This window comes from Rhea pennata, chromosome Z (assembly GCF_028389875.1).
Source record: "Rhea pennata isolate bPtePen1 chromosome Z, bPtePen1.pri, whole genome shotgun sequence".
Taxonomy (NCBI): domain Eukaryota; kingdom Metazoa; phylum Chordata; class Aves; order Rheiformes; family Rheidae; genus Rhea; species Rhea pennata.
The window spans coordinates 77,892,951-77,910,885 of NC_084702.1; the positions used below are offsets into that span (position 1 = coordinate 77,892,951).

Here is a 17,935-nt window from a genome sequence, read left to right on the forward strand (position 1 = left end):
GGCATTAACAGCAGCATGAAACTAGAGTGACTCCGCTTGGATTTCTTCACCACCACTATCACCACCATACAGAAATAACCAAAAAGAAACACACTTCATTTTTGCAATAACTTAGGCTCCATTAGCCCGAAGACCCATAGGTTTGCTCCAGTATTTGCAAATCAAAAATTTGTTTTCTTCCAGGTCGAAATTTAGGATGTATTCAACAGAAGGCCTCTGCTGAGCATAGTGAAATTTACATGGGCTGAACATGGATGTCTTATCAGAGACATCATGGTTTACAAAAAAGAGGACTCAAAAATGAAGCAAAAATCACCATGTCCTGTCCTAGATAGAGCAGGTACAAGCAGTTTTCTTCATATGTAAAGAAAGAGGCTCTAGTGTCACACATGAATAAGTGGATATCACTTTGGCAACACCAGGTGGTACAACAGAAAGGGATTAATTTAATTCTGTTTGCTCCTAACCACCAAAACAGGTAATAATCATAGCCTTCCTAAGCTGTATGGAGCTATGGATACACTTCAGTGTCTCGGTCCACCTCAACACAGACAGCTTCAACTAGAACAGGCATTTTAAGATCTAGCCAACACAGTATCTGATTTTGTTGGGTTAATTTGTTACTGTTCTACATGCTAACACATTTTACAGTGACTGGTACAGTTAAAAATGTACAATTTATCCAAAGATCAAACACCAAGAACATTTATGGCTTCTACAGCGATAGTCAGACATGTCATTAGCATATTTACAACTTTCAACCCTTGTACAACTGAGGCAGTTTTGTCTTTTTTTAAGTTTCCCGCTAAGGCCCCATCCTCACTTTTAACAGTCCTCAAACGCTCAGGGCTGCGGGAAGCGTTCAAGGTGCTTGAGGCCTGGGACACAGGCTCCCTCACTCTAATGCTTCCTGAACAGTTGGATTTTCTTTAAGGTTATTAAAAAAGCACTTAAGTACAATTGCCTGTAGATTTTGAATACCATGCAGACAACACAGCAATGCCCAGCAGCCTCACCCACATTAGACAAGACATAAAATGATAATAATCTGGGAGGGTCTTTTCAGAGATACAGGTTATTGGCTAGACTTACAAGCATTGGGCCCAATATTTTTCTTATCAAAGCCAATTGCAAACTCTGAGCTGGCATTCAAGGGAACAGGGCTGAATCCTGCCTTGAATACATTCACATCACTGATAAGTTCCACACTGATATTTTAAAGCAAGCAGGAAAACACCTCTTTTCTCGAGGCATGGGATGCACATACATACACAATTAGGTACAGAGGGTTCATCGGGGTTCATATGCCCCTGATCTGAATTGGCAATTTACACTGCCATGATGAAATGCTTTGCATAGATGATTTCCAGAAAGATGAAAGTGCAGAAATCTGGAAGGGAGCGTGACAGTCGCAACATTTCTGCTTCCAGATAAGTTTGTCCTTTACACACACTATTAAAAACACAGTATTGCTACTGCACATATCTACAATATATTAAAAATATATCTGAAAACAAGTGAATAAGAAACAAGAGGTTGCTCTTCTTGCCCAAGATCAGGGCCCAGTTATGGAGCCTTGCTCTGAAGCACACCAAACTTTTCATGGACTTCACCGCATTTTGGAAAAAAAATTAAGCATAAATACTGACTCCAGCTGAGCACTGAACCTTCATTCCTGAAACATCATCTCTCTCCAGAATTTCCCAGGGAGTTCCGCCCTTAAGGATTGCTGAATTTTGTAATGCTTCCTCCTTAAATTATGTGCAAATGTTCCAAGGTTTTCTGCATACTCAGATGCAAACGAGATAGGGCAAAAGGATCATTTCAGAGCTCTCCATTTTCATTACCTGAGCTTATAGATCTGTAAAATCAGAGCGTCAACAACAAGCCTCCAGGCCTCTGAAGATTAAAAGGAGAAATTCCCTCCCTCTCCATGTCTTAACATTGCGTCCACCCAGTTTTCCTTATACACAAACCAGAGATTGCTTCCTCCTGCTGTGTGCAATCTAGCATGGGCTGCCTACCTCCTGCCATGTTATTAAAGCCTGGAGAGCAGCATCACCGCTGCAATATCCTCTAACCTCCTTACATGGCTTTTCCAGGAGCTCGCAGACTGGCTGGCTATGGTATGTCTCCTCCCAAAGATCCCAATGAAAGAAGCTGCCACAGCGTGGCTCCCTGCTGTGCAGGTCATGAGTTGACTTTCTAGACTCTTGCACGATCACTCAAAGTATGCTAAAACACTATAATGGACCCATTGCTGTTTAAACCATTCTGGTCAACAGCGGGGTTGGATTCCACAGATGAAAAGCAAGACATTATACTATTTCAGCTAAATACTTCCTTCCCTTTGATAGCAGCACTGGTGGATCCATAAGATTCCTCTATTGACCTGACAATAAAGGAGAAGCAGTCCCAGTTGTGCTTTTCTCATTCAATTTGCATTGGCAGTGTATGCAGATCTCAGAAACTTCTTAAGAGATTCTCCTCAATAATACCAGGAGTGAGTGATTAACCCGTAATATTATAATTTTCTCTCCCTGTCTCAGATTTCATATTCTCAGCAATAGAGCCAGGATTACAGCCTGAGCTTAGGCAGCTCCAGAGAGCTGACAGCCTTTCTTCTTGGACAGATTCTTGCATCAGAGGTGCAAAATCTCTGGGGCATGCAGCCTCTTCTGTAGGAAATCACAACATGCTAAACATTCCTTTTAAGTGCCAGAAAAGCATGTCACAAACATTTAGCTTCCGGACTATGGTTTCTTATCACTCAAATATCCCACATTTAAAAAGAAGGTTCTTTAAGACTAGACCTTTGGAGCTTTGACTATGTAGGAGATGGGAAAACAAAATAGCCTCAAACTCAGATAACTTCCTGATTTCAAGAGAGCATTTTCTTATGCTCAGTACTCAGTGCTGACAGACAACAAGCAAGGTCTTTTTCTCTTCAACAGCCCTTCTTTTTCTCCTTTTAAACAAGGCAACCAGAAACTCAGGCTAGTCAATGCTGGCTCACCTACCCTGCAGTGACATTGAGCAGGTAGCGAACGCTGCATAGCTGTAATCTCCCTGGCGGTATTTGTTTGCTGCCTCTAGAGAACAGATTGGCTGGTAGGGTTGGTCCTCAGACCCTGCTTCTGCAAGCTGCAACCGTACCTTTCCATGGTGCTTCATAGAAGGTGCAGCACGGCAGAAGGAATCTGATTTTACAGAGCTCAGTGCAAGGTAAGGAGGCCAAGAAAAATATGAAAGCTTATACTTACGGCATTTCTGACAAAAATGCCATAGCTTTTCTTCAATCATTTTTTGAGCAACATCTGAAAAATGAACAAGAAAATAAACATATCGCAATATACATGCCCTTTAGAGGACTATTTTCTATATATTTCTTTGAAGATCTTTCTGGCTTGCAAATTGCTCCCTATATCTATCTATATGCCTATATACATCTTCACAGACATGTCTGGGCCTGTTTCTGCCATCCCTATGTAAATAAAATACCCATCTCCTTGAATGGGAGTACTTTCGAAATAAATGGTGCAGGATTGGGCCTTTGGTGTGTATGTATGAGTATCCTGCACGAACATTTTTTAAACCATTAAAAAAATATAGTAGCTATAGACTTATAACCATTCAAAATCTAAACGCAGTAAAACTGCACTTATTACAGTATAGCCTAGAAGTTGCATTACTCATTTGTATGAAGCAAACAAAAGAAAGGAAATGTCTGTGCCTCTGTTACAGTTTTGCTTATCCCTTTTCCAGTCTAAAACGTCCAAAAGGATTTCTGCAATTAAAAGAGGGATCTGCACCATTTCTTTCTGATATGTGGATGCCTCTCATGTGCTTTCCCATCTTTTTTAAGTATCTCTTGCAACATATCAGACTCCTTTCCATTACTTTTATTCACCTCAATCGACATAGTGAAGAAAAAACCTTACCAAAGGAAGTATCTTTACCAAAGCAGCAGCATCAAAGCAATGCTGAAGTCACTGCTAGATCCTTACTCAGGCAGACAAAGAAGCAAGGGCTCTAGGTACAGGCTTCAGCATCATTCTCATTATTATAAAGCTTAATACACAGCAAGATGGCCAATTGACTGGGTCACATTGCTCTCTATATAGCACTTCCGTTACAGCACTTCACTATCAAAGCCCTTTGCACATTAACTTACAAAACACAGCAAAGACAAAGATCTCTTTTGCATATTAAATCAAGGAAACTATTTCATCTACAAGTTCATTCTTAGCGTGCTGTTTATCTTACAGCTAGCTGATACGGAGCGATACCCACTAAAACACAGTACAACTCTAAGACTAAAAGCATGACGACACAAATATAAAAAGCTGAAGCGCAGGTCCTTCACTCACTTCTGGTTAGTTAGCTTTTTATCAAGGACATGCGTTTCTTTTAAAGTAATCAGACCTCTGGTGTCTTGTGTAAAGCTAAAGAAATATATGCTCTCGTGCCATCCAGGCCGCTACTGGTCAGTAGCGACTTTGAAATGGTGACCACCATGTTTTGCTTCCTTTTTAATGGCTTTATGAGCAACTTTCATAGCTCTCAACACAGCACAAAGGCTTTTAAAGAAGCCTTTTGCATTACTGCATTATAAAATGAAAACTCAAGTCCTGACTTGTATTTAAACCCTCTCCTGAGATGGAAAAGGATCCTTCATATAGGACCAGCACTTGAAACTCCAAATTCTTGATCAAAGATCTCATAATCTAAGAAAGACAAGACGAGGTACTGGACAACAGCCCAAGTGCTTTAATCTAAGAGTTTAGACTAGAAAACTCCACTCAATTATCTATGCCAGCACAGCTCAAACAGCAAACCTCACCCTCATGCATGCAGTCATACCAGTACGAAAGGGCATATACCAGCAGCCTAACTGTGGTTCAGCAGCCAAAATAAACTGCAACAGTATGTGGTATCTTTTCTCCATCAGGATTCTGCCAGTTTAACTATATCATGTGAAAAATTAAGCTTGGCATAACTGATGGAATCATGCTGGTAACTTTTTAAAAAATATACCAGCCATTTTATTGTCCTACCATAATAACATTCTCAACACAAATAAATGCCACATTAAGATATCTGAGGTCTTCAGATGCATGATTTTAAAACAAACCACACATCACAACCCAAACAAGCCACCACAATCCAAAATACAAAATACATTCTTTAAACTTCATTTCCTGTACATACTTATCAGAGATGCCCAAAAATGTTTAACTTGACCTGCACAACAGTTGAATAGCATTCAGATGCTTTTACAAAATCTTCTATAGAAAACAAAGAGGAAAGGCTTTTACTATGTTATGTTGTGACATTTGAACACAAAAATCAACTCAGAAAATATAACTAGAGTAATCTCCTTGCTATTCAGCCTGAGCAAAGCTTGCTGAAGCAGGAAGAAGCATAGTTCTTCAGCAGAGACTACAGTCTAAATCTGAGACAGTCACTGTAGGAGAAAGCACACACATCGTTCGTTTGTTAGCTAGAAGAAAAGTATCACAGACTATGAGAAAGAAAACAGTATCAGCAGAGGAGACCAGAACTATGAGACACAGAAGGAATCAAAAAGAAGAAGTCTAAAACAATTACACACCATGATCAACACAGTTACTTTTTCCTGGGAATGAGAGTAAAACCTTCTTTACTACCTTTGCTGAAAAAATTCATAAAGTGATCTAGTTTATTCCTATCACATCTAAATGCAATTTTTCACCAATACTTTGTGAAATTACAGAATAAAGACCTCAAGTTATACACTTGCCATTAGAACTATAATGCTAAGGAATATTTTCAAAAAACCCAAATGCCAGAGAACAGTACTTTCAATAAAATTTAGCAATGTCCCAAGGTATTCAATTCATAAACCCATGTAAAGTCAAACAGTCTATGCTAACATTCTCCACCAGTGATTCTCAAAAGTTTGGTGCTTTTCCTTAAAGTGAAAGGACAGCTATATTACTGTGCTCTGTATATCTCTAAACCTATTGGAAATGTGCTTCTTATCTGACTTGCTTTCCAGAGCAGTGCATATCCTGGGACAGAGGAGTTATGCTTTACCCACACTGTTACAGACCCTTCTCTGCTAGCAAGAAAGATGCTGGTATCCTAGATCCTATGGGATGCAATGCCTTGAGGAAATTCATATCAAACAATTATTGCATAATTTCAGGGTGTAATAAAACCTCTCACATTGTACACAGGCATTGAGTTCCCTTTGCACTTTTGTGTCAGAGGAAGAACTGTCCTTGTCAACAGCAACTACAGGTCCCTGTATGAACCCGCAGGATCCCCTTGCTGTGCATGTGGAGAAAGTTGAAAATTTCTGAGGGCATCGCATGAAAACCAGGGCGAGGTTTGACATTGTCATAATAGTGGTGAGTTATAAAAATCCCTGAGGGGTTCATAGGGAAGGCCCAAAAGCCAAAAAGGTGGACCTCTTCACAGAGCTCCAGAGCAGCAGTCACCAGGATCAGTCCTGTGCTAATCCGCTTGGCCCGCACCCCTAGACCAAGCCAGTAGCGTGAGACATTGATGAGATACTGAGGATGAAAGTAGTAAACAGCTTGCTGAGATTCAAAATCATCCAGGACATACTTGACCCGGATTGAGACATCTGTGTTGCGAGTATTGTAGAAAGCCGGCAACAACACAGAAGCATTTTCATAGACCTGGAGCACATCATAGAAGGGTTTCCTCCACTTCTCCAGTTTATGGAATCTAAAGGGAAAAGGATGCAAGTGATGGTCAGACCAGCATGCACTTCAGTTTTGACCCAATAGACAAGAAACTTTCACTGGGTTTGTACCAAAACGTTTCTGATAAAGAGGTAATTGAAATGATGTCTCAAGTAAGAACAGAACTATATTTAGATTTGCAGCTGAAGAGAAGTGTTAACACAAGATGTAGGGCAAAAATGCGGGGGGTGGGGTGGGGGAGATATATTCTCCTCCCTTTTGCTAGTACACTTACTGAATGCTGGACAAACTTTGTAGACATTTCTGGCCATTTTTCATCTCTAACTTAATTATCAAAACTATGTAGTTTTTTCCAAGGTTTGACCAGCTTTATTGTGCATTTCACTGTGCAAGACTATATAAAAAATAGCAAACACCAAAGCTGAGGAACACCATCTGTAACACACCCAAACGTAGAATTTAAAACAAAACTGTCATGCAAGCAAATCACTTCACTTTGCTCAAGAAAACACATTCCCTTGGCAAGAAAGGTCAGCAGCAATTAGTTAGCCCCAGGACCCCAAGTGCACACTAGTTAGCTTTAGGCACACAGCAAGACACAAGGATCCACCTAGTTTTAGTGACTGTTTTTGTCTGCTCTGGGACATAGCCATCAGTTTTGCTCTTCTGGTGCCCTGGCGACGCAATGCTCAAATCACAACAGTCTGGAGCCTGTCAATCATAGCTACAAAGGTTAACTGCCATTTTTTAAAAAGATACAACAATATGTGTTACTTTATTCAAGCATTTAGGATGGGATCCAGTTGCTTTCATGCTAATGCATGGGTCATTTGCATGGGTCTTGCGGGTATGACAACACAGGACTTCGAGGGGAAGCATGGCTCTGCTAGTATGATTTCAGCTCATCAGCTTCCCACTTTCCATTATCAATATAAGGTTTAAGTGTTTAAGGCATTTCTATAGATTGTTACTGATTCATTATTCTGAATAACTTCAATCCAGAAAGAAATATATTAACAGTGTCAGTTTTAGGCAATACTGAAAAAATCTTCTCTGTAAGAGTTAGGATTTAGTGAAAGGTAGACTTGGAAAAGCAATAGGACATGAAAATAGAAGAAACAGAGAGAAATGACCTTTCAGTAATAATACTGGGATTGACAGTCACAACATCCGTCTTTACCCCCACGTCCGTAATGTATTTCTCAGATATAGGAGGCAAATTGCACCTATAAAGGAAAGAAATTATTAAGAAAGTTAGACAATTCCTTGCATCTTTTCAGGACTGGAAAGTAGATTTGATTTAAGTATTTCTTCCAAGATAGAAACAGTTTGCAGATTTATAATTGTAGCAAAACACATTGATGCAGTAAGAAGGGTGAGGGAGAGTGTCATACAGACAGGGTAGACAACAAAACACAAGTTGGGTTGGGGGGCCTTCAGCGGGTGCATGCAGCTGGGGAAGTGCGTTTGGGACATGGCTATGGGGGACCCCCGTACACCCTTCCTGGGAAACCTGCAGGCATGACCACCTCTCTGAAATGCCTGTACACCAATGCACGCAGCATGGGGAACAAACAGGAGGAGCTGGAGATCTGTGTGCGATCGCAGGGCCATGAACTCATTGCAGTCACAGAGACATGGTGGGATAGCTCACATGACTGGAATGCTGCCGTGGATGGCTATGTGCTTTTTAGGAGAGAGAGGCCAGGAAGGCGAGGTGGTGGAGTTGCTCTTTATGTGAGAGAGCAACTGGAAGGCATCGAGCTCTGCCTAGGGGTGGAGGAGGAGGAGGCAGTTGAGAGCTTGTGGTTAAAGATCAAAAGGTAGGCTAACATGGGGGACACCGTTGTGGGTGTCTACTACAGGCCACCTGACCAGGAAGAGAAAGTTGGTGAGGCCTCCTATAGACAGCTGGAGGTAGCCTCACAATCACAGGCCCTGGTTCTCATGGGGGACTTCAACCACCCTGACATCTGCTAGAGGGACTACACAGCAAGGCACAAACAGTCCAGGAGGCTCCCGCAATGCATTGATGACAACTTCTTGTCTCAAGCAGTGGAGGAGCCTATGAGGAAGGGTGTCCTGCTGGACCTTGTCCTTACCAACAGAGAGGGACTGGTTAGACATGTGAAGGATGGGGGCAGCCTTGGCTGCAGTGACCACGAGATGGTGGAGTTCAGGATCCTGCAGGAAAGACGTAAGGCAACAAGCAGGATTGCAACCCTGGACTTCAGGAGAGTGAACTTTGGGCTCTTCAGAGACCTAATTGGTGAAATCTCATGCGTTAAGGCCCTAGAAGAAAGGGGGGTCCAGGAGAGCTGGCTAGTATTCAAACATCACTTCCTCCAAGATCAAGAGCGGTGCATCCCTATGAGTAAGAAGTGCAGCAAAAGGGGCAGGAGACCTGCATGGGTGAGCAAGGAGCTCTTGGCCAAATTTAGACAGAAGAAGAAAGTACACCACATGTGGAAGAGGGGACAGGCTACTTGGGAGAATTACAGGAATGCAGTCAGAGTGTGTAGAGATGCTGCGAGGAAGGCTAAGGCCCAGCTGGAATTGAGTCTGGCAAGGGATGTCAAGGACAACAGGAAGGGCTTCTTCAAATACATCAGCAGCAAGGGGAGGACTAGGGAGAATGTGGGCCCACTACTGAATGGGGCGGGAGCCCTGGTGACACGGGATACAGAGAAGGCAGAGTTACTGAAGGCCTCCTTTGCTTCAGTTTTCACTGCTAAGGGCAGCCCTCAAGAATCCCGGAGCCTGGAGGCAAGGGAGAAAGTCTAGAGAAGGGAAGACTCTCCTTTGGTTGAGGAGGATAGGGTTAGAGACCTTCTGGGCAGGCTAGACATCCACAAATCCATGGGCCCAGATGGGATGCATCCACGGGTAATGAGGGAGCTGGTGGATGTTGTTGCTGGGCTGCTCGCCATCATCTTTAAGAGGTCATGGAGAACTGGAGAGGTGCCTGAGGACTGGAAGAAAGCCAATGTCACTCCAGTCTTCAAAAAGGGCAAAAAGGAGGACTCAGGCAACTATATGCCTCACCTACACCCCTGGAAGGGTGATGGAACAGCTCCTTCTGGATGTCATCTCCAGACATATGGAGGAAAAGAAGGTGATCAGGAGTAGCCAGCATGGATTCACCAAGGGGAAATCCTGCTTAACCAACCTGATAGCCTTCCTTGATGGAATGACTGGCTGGGCAGATGAGGGGAGAGCAGTGGACGTTGTGTACCTAGGCTTCAGCAAGGTTTTTGACATTGTCTCCCATAACATCCTCTTAGAGAAGCTCAGGAAGTGTGGGTTAGAGGAGTAGACAGTGAAGTGGGTTGCGAACTGGCTGAAAGGCAGAGCTCAGAGGGTTCTCATCAGTGGCGTGGAGTCCAGTTGGAGGCCTGTGGCTAGTGGTGTCCCCCAGGGCTCAGGACTGGGTCCCATCCTGTTCAATTTTTTCATCAATGACCTGGATGAGGGCACAGAGTGCCTCCTCAGCAAGTTTGCTGATGATACGAAGTGTGGCTGACACACACAAGGCCTGTGCCACCACACAGAGGGACCTGGACAGGCTGGAGAGCTGGGCAGAGAGGAAACTTGTGAGGTTCAACAAGGGCAAGTGCAGAGTCCTGCACCGAGGGAAGAATAACCCTAGGCACCAGTACAAGCTGGGGGCTGACCTGCTGGAGAGCAGCTCTGCAGAGAAGGACCTGGGAGTGCTGGTGGATGACAAGTTGACCATGAGCCAGCAATGTGGCCTTGTGGCCAAGAAGGCCAATGGTCTCCTGGGGTGCATTAGGAAGAGTTCTTGCCAGCAGGTCAAGGGAGGTGATCCTGCCCCTCTGCTCAGCCCTGGGGAGGCCATGTCTGGAGTGCTGTATCCAGTCCTGGGCTCCCCAGGACAAAAGAGACATAGAGCTACTGGAAAGAGTCCAGCAAAGGGCTACAAAGATGATCAGAGGGCTGGAGCACCTGCCCTACGAGGAACGGCTGCGAGAGCTGGGCCTCTTCAGCCTGGGGAAGAGAAGACTGAGGGGGGATCTGATCAGTGTGTACAAGTACCTGAAGGGAGGGTGTCAGGGGGATGGGGACAAACTCTTTTCAGTTGTCCCATGCGACAGGACAAGAGGCAACAGGCAGAAATAAAAGCACAGGAAGCTCCGCCTGAGCGTGAGGGGGAAATTCTTCCCTGTGAGAGTGACGGAGCACTGGAACAGGTTGCCCAGAGAGGTTGTGGAGTCTCCTTCTCTGGAGATCTTCAAGGCCCGCCTGGATGCAACTCTGTCTACCATGCTGTAGGTGACCCTGCTGAGCAGGGAGGCTGGACTAGATGATCTCCAGAGGTCCCTTCCAACCTTACTTATTCTATGATTCTATGAGTCTCAGGGGCTGTAAGAAGACCACCATTCCTCCCTGAGTCTGTCAAAGCAGACCATTTTGCAGATGTAGCTAACACTCACTCATTTTGCTTCTGTAAGAGCAATTCAACTATTTAATTTGGTAATTTACTCCAAGAAAAGCTGGGAAGAAACCCCAAATACAAGCAACCTCTGAAATCAAAGACTTCCTCAAGCTAGTGAATTTATGTGAAATGTTCCACAAGAACTAAACTGGTCCAGTTTCCTAATTAAACCAAAAGAATCTGCTTCCCTCCTTTTCTGCAAGTCTCCCTTGCACAGTATGAAAGCTGCAATTCTGATTGTACAGCTTTGCCAAAGAATGTCAGTGTTGTTAGGAGCAAACTTGTGAACGTTTGCAAACTCTGACCTTGGCCCTGGCTCAGATACATCATCTTACAAAATTTAGAGCATCCCTGAAGAGATGTTGAAGTAATCAAAATGCACAGAAGTGATCGCACAAGCTCCACTTTCATAGGAAACATGGATTAAAAAATATCTTCAGCATGCACAATCAGCAGACAAACAAGGAGAGCAACACAAGTGGCCTTGCTGCTGGTCTTCCACTCAGTTCAAACTAGTGTTAGACTTCAGCTGAAATTTTCAAAACCTTTTGAAGTGCTCCTACAAGCCACAATAAAAGCCACCACTGCTTAGACACCTGAACTGCACATCTCAAAAATACTACCATGCTTAATTCCCAAACACCTCAATACTTTTCATCAGGGATGATCACTGGAGAACCATGAAGACACTTAGAGTAAGCAATTCATTTCAAAATATTACAGTTTGGCTCCCAGCCCTTAAAATATAATTCCTCCATCACTGGGAGGAGGAGAGGAGGGGAGCGGAGAAAGACATAAAAATCCTTCAAAATCCTCTTTCTCAGACTCAGGAGATTCACATCTACCTCTCAGCAAGTCCCTCTTTATTAGGTCAGAGAATTTTTTTTAAATCACCTGTCCTTCTCACAGGCAAAGTTATTTCCACTACTTTTCTCTGCTAGTTCATGTAACATCCTTTCAAGGTCCTTAGTTACACCTAGTACCAGGCACTGGATTCATCAGATTATATTTAAAAAGGGTTTTCAAATATTAAGCATCAATATTGGTTAAACGCTCAACTCATGACAGGATTAAGAAAGGGTAAATTCGTTGAAAGTGATAATTTATTATAAAAATTATACAATCTGCATAAACTGTATTTTTGGGTTAGGACTTAAAAAACTCATCCATGCAAATAGAGCAGTTGTGCCTCCAAATGTACCTAACGTTTCACCATAAATCTCCACTCTGGCCAGTAGATGGAGACAGACAATAACAACAAGTAAGTGCAACTTCTGTGTATGCATTTTATATATTCTATTGCAATATAATTAATTGCTAACAGAATTTGTTTTACGGAAAAATCTTGGCTGCATCCTACTAACCACAAGGTTCCTGTCAATATTAAAAGGCTTATACAAGCACCCTGAAAGTATCAACAAATTTAGCTGTGCTCTTCACACTGTTTCTGAAGCATTTTAAAGAATCATTTTGTCAGCAACTAATATGATGCTTCCCAACAGTTTGTCACCACCATGTGTGACAAAATGCACCTTTCATTTCAACCACATTGATAGTTGTGGTCCAGCATAGTAGAAGGGGATCTACTATGTGTATAATTTATGCTATGCTTTTAAACCAAAGTAGATTATGTCAAGCCTGGACTGTCCTACAGATTAAAATCAGGACACTAGCTTTATATAAAGAGGGCTCCAGAGGTGGACACAAAGGCTCTGAAAATATTAATAGTGAAGGAAGGACCTATAAAACATTCTTATTTCTCATTTGATGCCAAATTAAATTAAGCAAGTAATGGGCCAAATTCTGACCTGATTTTTCTAGTATGAAATCAGATAGATTCGCTCATGTATGTACAGTTACATGCATGACATACATGAATGTCTAGACTTGCAGCAATGTACCTAAGGTCAGAACATCGGCCAACAGAAGTAAAAGGTTTTTCATTTTTTATAAAACACATCATGAACCTATGAGCAGACTGTCATATGCCATGACCCAGGCAAAGAGCTTAACAGATTTCAGAGATGGATTAGACATCCATATGAATAATAACAGCATCTTTCCTGTATATATTAAAGATGATAAAATTCCATAATCTGGTGACACAAATGGGACACCGCAGACAACAAAAAATCTGGATAATACCAGATATGGTGGGAAGAACAGCAGAAAGACATCCAACCTTTAAAGCCACTTGGGTGTCTCCGAAAACCATGGAGTCGCAGGGCTGATTAGCATAACAGACAATTGCAGTATTCAGCTGGCTTTCTGCAGCCATGCTCTTCCTTATCTGAGCTAATCAGTCTTACTGCATTTGGGAAGTATAGTATGGAGACACCCTCTATGATCTTCCAGCTTTTTCTCAGTCCATGGAGCTAGTGTCCTCCCGACCCTGCATTTATACTGCCAGCTACAGAAAGGTATGATGCTGAACCTGATTTAGTAAATAGCAACAAAAGTGACAGCATCATTTCAGAAATACAGGTTCAAAGCATGCGTGCTGCACCAGAACCAAGTTATTAAGGTCTGGCCTAGCTCTGTACCACACAGAAGAGGAGAAAAATGCCCTGGGAAAATATAGCCATGTTCACATGGTACCGCTCCCAGGCTAATGTCCATGCAATGATAAATCCACAACCTGAACAACAGGACAAGCTGAATAAGGACATTAAACTTTGTGACATAAGTCAACGATTAATCAAGTGGAGCTAAGGATGAATAAGCCCTCAAAGAACCATTTTTAAATATATGTTCTACAGTGGGGTGTATTTTTGAAACATTTCATTTTGCACAAGAAGGAGACTTATTGATTTGGTCAATTTGGCAAATCCCATGTTTCAGTATGAGGGAGAATAGCTTTGCAATCCTTTATTTGTTGTTAAAATAGATGAAAGAAATGGTGTTGTAGTAATTACCGAAACACAAAGTCTGCACTGTCAATCTCCCGGCCACATCTGCTGTTCTTCAAAATTCCTCCGTTCCCAACCACTGCACATTTCTTAAACTGGGAGCGGTGGTACGGCATATCCTGCAACATGACAGCAAGGAAACAGTCAATCTCCTAGAACACAGAGGCAATGAGAGCTTTTTACACTTTTTTTTTTTTTTTTTTTTTTTTTTTTTTTTTTTTTTAGTGCAGCTGCATCTTGGATAAAAAGCTTGCAGATGCAATAATCATAGGAAGTTGACACTGGTTCTGGCATGCAGTACTCCCATGATGTACATGAACTGATGGGATTATTTTCTTTGCAATTAGAGATGCTATGGGCAACTAATTTGGACATAAAAAAAAAAAGATCTGTTTTTGTCCAGGCTTAATAATAGAAGAAGCAATTTTAGAGGCTTGCTTTTCTTTCTAATTTCCATACGGGGGCATAAACCATAAAATTAGTTTACCCCAGGTGTAGCCTTCTGAGCTGCCTGCAAGCTGCTCACTTCTCAGGCTGATGTCCTGCTTTTGAGAAGGCTGCACACAGTCCTTGAGCAGCTTGCAAAACCCAAGAGGTCTTTCTAAACTAGACAGTATATTACTTATTTATCAGAATCTAGCTCAAATTCCAGTGCTTGCTACACATTCCTCACAAACTGTGCTAATAGCATTAATGATTATTAATTATACTTGTTCTGCCAGCAGTGTCAAAGCCTTTAGTAAAGCACATTTTCAGGCTCAGAGAGGATGAATCCTTCTGTAATCTATGGGGCAAAATCACATCTCTGAGAACAGAACTGGGCCATTAGAGTGAGAGGGTTATGACGCAAAACTGAGATGAGCTACATCTTATGAATATGTAGAGGTGTGCTTATATAAGTATGAGAGCACTCCTTTCAGTACATACATATTTTATCAATAATTTCACACTGCAAACTACAGGGAGATGCAATCGTGGCATGACATTTCTAGGTGATTTTTCCCAGAATCCTTCCATAGCATTCATAAGACAAGAGGGAATGCAATTACACCTATTTGAGCCCATTTGCCCGTTTGCCCATTGCCTGTAACATTTACACTTTGAATGGTTGTCAGGTCAAGGACTATTTGCTGAAAATGTTTTGAATAACCTTTATGATGAAATTAAGATTTCTGCAGCCTGTTCACAGACAAGCTGCAAACAGAAATAAAGTTAAAAACAGTCTGTCATTGTGAATATGAATTATAACATAGTCATGCCAAAAAAAGATAGACTTATCCTAATGTTGAACTTAATGTATGTAGATGAGACCTTAACAAGTTTTGGTCAGTAAGTGCCTATTTTATTCAAGTTATTTCATTAGCCACTTTGCTGTTTAGTCAATAACAGTCTCCAGAAAAACACATACTAGATCATATTAGAGCAGATGACCACTAGAAAGTAGGATAACTAGTTTGAATATTGCATGAAAAATAAACATATTCACAGTAGAAGCAATGATGCTTGCAGAAATGTGAAACAGTGAATTTCTAAATGCTTGGCTATAGGACTTTATCTAATACAGCAAGTATTCTGCAAATAGATACAGGCATGAAGCACCTTTGGAAACATTTTGAAGATTTCTTGGTTGATATGGAAGATTCCACTAGTATCCACTTCATACTTCAGCTTAGTCCCCAAGGGAGTATTTTTCTGGGTAGTGAACAGAAAGGCAGGGGCATTACAACATCTTGACAAAGTAGACCTGTAAAATGAAAAAGAGATGAATAAAAGGAGCTGATAACATGCTATAGGAGTTGCAATTAGTATTGAAAATACCTCTGAACTGCAGCTAACAAGGCATTTTTTGACAAAGCTCCTTTTTAATCGTGTGAGAGGTAAAATGGTAGTAAGCTAGAAGAGATTACCCCCCTCTGAGCAGGGGGGTTGGACTAGATGATCTCCAGAGGTCCCTTCCAACCTTACTGATTCTATGATTAGATCTCTTTAACTGGCACTGCTCTAGGCTGCTGGAAATACGTGTGCAAACTCTGCTCTGCTCCAGCCTACAAAGCTGAGCTTCTTCCACACCCTAGGGAAACCATCCTAATGAATCAGGCTCTCTCTGTTTTAAAGGTCTTGCACTTTCAATAATCATTCACTAGGCACTGGGCAAGAAACCTTTGGTTAAAGTATTCATTTGGGGATCCAGACGCCTGGTAGGGGAGAGATTTAAACACAGCAATACCTAAAGACACTATCCACTTGCCAGACCACGTGGACCACAGCACACCTTGATTACAATAGACTTTTAAAGGCCGTGGTTTTGTCCTGGAGCTTTCATATCCCCATTAGGGGATGATATGGCCTACACAGCCCTCGAATATACTAATATACAACACCGAAATATTGTTTTGACTTCATTCTATTACTGTCTCACAAGACTAATTTTATAAGCTGTATCTTAAAGTGACCATAGAAGACCTTCAGCAAAGAGAAGATCATACGAAGGACGATAAACTACTACAGAAACAAACTACAACGGTATCTGAAGACTAGAAGAAGCATCTGAAGATAGTCAAGGAGTAATCACTGACAAGCCATTAAAAAAAAAAAAAAAAAAAAGGAGAACTGAAAAACAAGGTCTGTCAATATGCTATGCAAAAACTTTTACAGTATAGAAATAAAATTTGAGAATTTTATAGGCCAAATTTTCAGTGTCACAACGACATTACTATTTTACACCACCATAGTTAGGCCTGTGGGTAAATGCATGAGGTGTAAACGTTAACTTCTGGCTCCAACCTCCCTTCTAGGTGAATCATACCTAGAAAAGCCTTTCCCATAACAAATTCTTTGCCTTTGCTGGGATGACTGTGCCATATGCTCCAAAAATTCTCTTTCACCCTTGCTGTTGACTTTTTTGAAAGTAAGAAAAGTTGATATTTATTCAAATGGACGGTTTTCCTTCAGTCGCAGTGTTATAGTGCTTACTCTTGCTATCAATGTGAAGGTACAATGAGCTGAAATCAGACTAAAGTATTTTTTATTCAGTCTTATTAATGTGGACCATTCTTACTTGAATAAGTTAGCTTCTGTGACATTCATCTCCCATTTGCACATCTGTAGGCTCTTCCACCTGTCAAACAGTTCAGTTTGTTTCACCCTAAAAGATAAAAAGAAAGAAAATCAAAATTTACCCTATTACAAGGTATTTAACTCCTTCCCCAGTTACAGCCAGGGAACCATGCATGAGGGAAACTAGTCAGACCACCCAGTTCAAACAACATCATTCTTTTTATTTCTTCTCCCCAGAGATGTCAACTCTGAGCCAAGTGTACACTGGTACTGATGGAGTTCTTCAGATGTCTGGAATGTTCTTCTCTTCCTTGACAGCCATAATCCAATTCTTCAGGAGAAAAGATGACATATTGTGCAAGAAGCATCTACCACATCATATTTTGCCAGAAGCCTGCAGGAAGCTAATGAATTTGCCAACTATTGTGCCTTTAGGGGGGAAAAGTTGCACTTAGCAGGAAGGCCTAGCAGAGGAGGTATTGGTAGAGAAGATGTTTTAGGTGGTTTGCCAACTACTGTTATGGGAGGCTTTCCTCTTATTTTCATGAGAGTATGTTAATCTATGAGATCCTACAACACAGAGGTGTCAGTAAATCCATTTTACAAACTGGTATAGCACATGTAGTGACGCATTTCTGAGGGTAAGAGTTACAACTAAAACCCATTACTTCTTTTATTTCACTTTCTTCCTCACAGTCTTTTCTGATCGTTCGCAATCAAAGACTTGTGCTCAGTTTATTAAACTGCATTGTAGATGATGCGTTTAACATTACAGGCAATTGCAGGCTTCAGTTCTG

General features: G+C 41.7%; 1 protein-coding gene across 2 annotated transcripts in view; it reads right to left on the bottom strand.

Moving 5' to 3' along the window:
* Positions 1-6,185: 6,185 nt before the first annotated feature.
* The window catches only part of ST8SIA5 (ST8 alpha-N-acetyl-neuraminide alpha-2,8-sialyltransferase 5), a 41,241-nt gene continuing 29,491 nt past the window's right edge, over positions 6,186-17,935 (bottom strand). For both annotated transcript variants that reach the window (XM_062599713.1, XM_062599711.1), the window contains 5 exons: positions 17,140-17,226; positions 15,681-15,825; positions 14,088-14,200; positions 7,850-7,942; positions 6,186-6,738 (listed from right to left, as the gene is read on the bottom strand). In XM_062599713.1, coding sequence (XP_062455697.1) covers positions 6,270-6,738; positions 7,850-7,942; positions 14,088-14,200; positions 15,681-15,825; positions 17,140-17,226 — 907 coding nt within the window. In that variant the 3' untranslated portion in view covers positions 6,186-6,269. The remainder of the gene's footprint in view (positions 6,739-7,849; positions 7,943-14,087; positions 14,201-15,680; positions 15,826-17,139; positions 17,227-17,935) is intronic.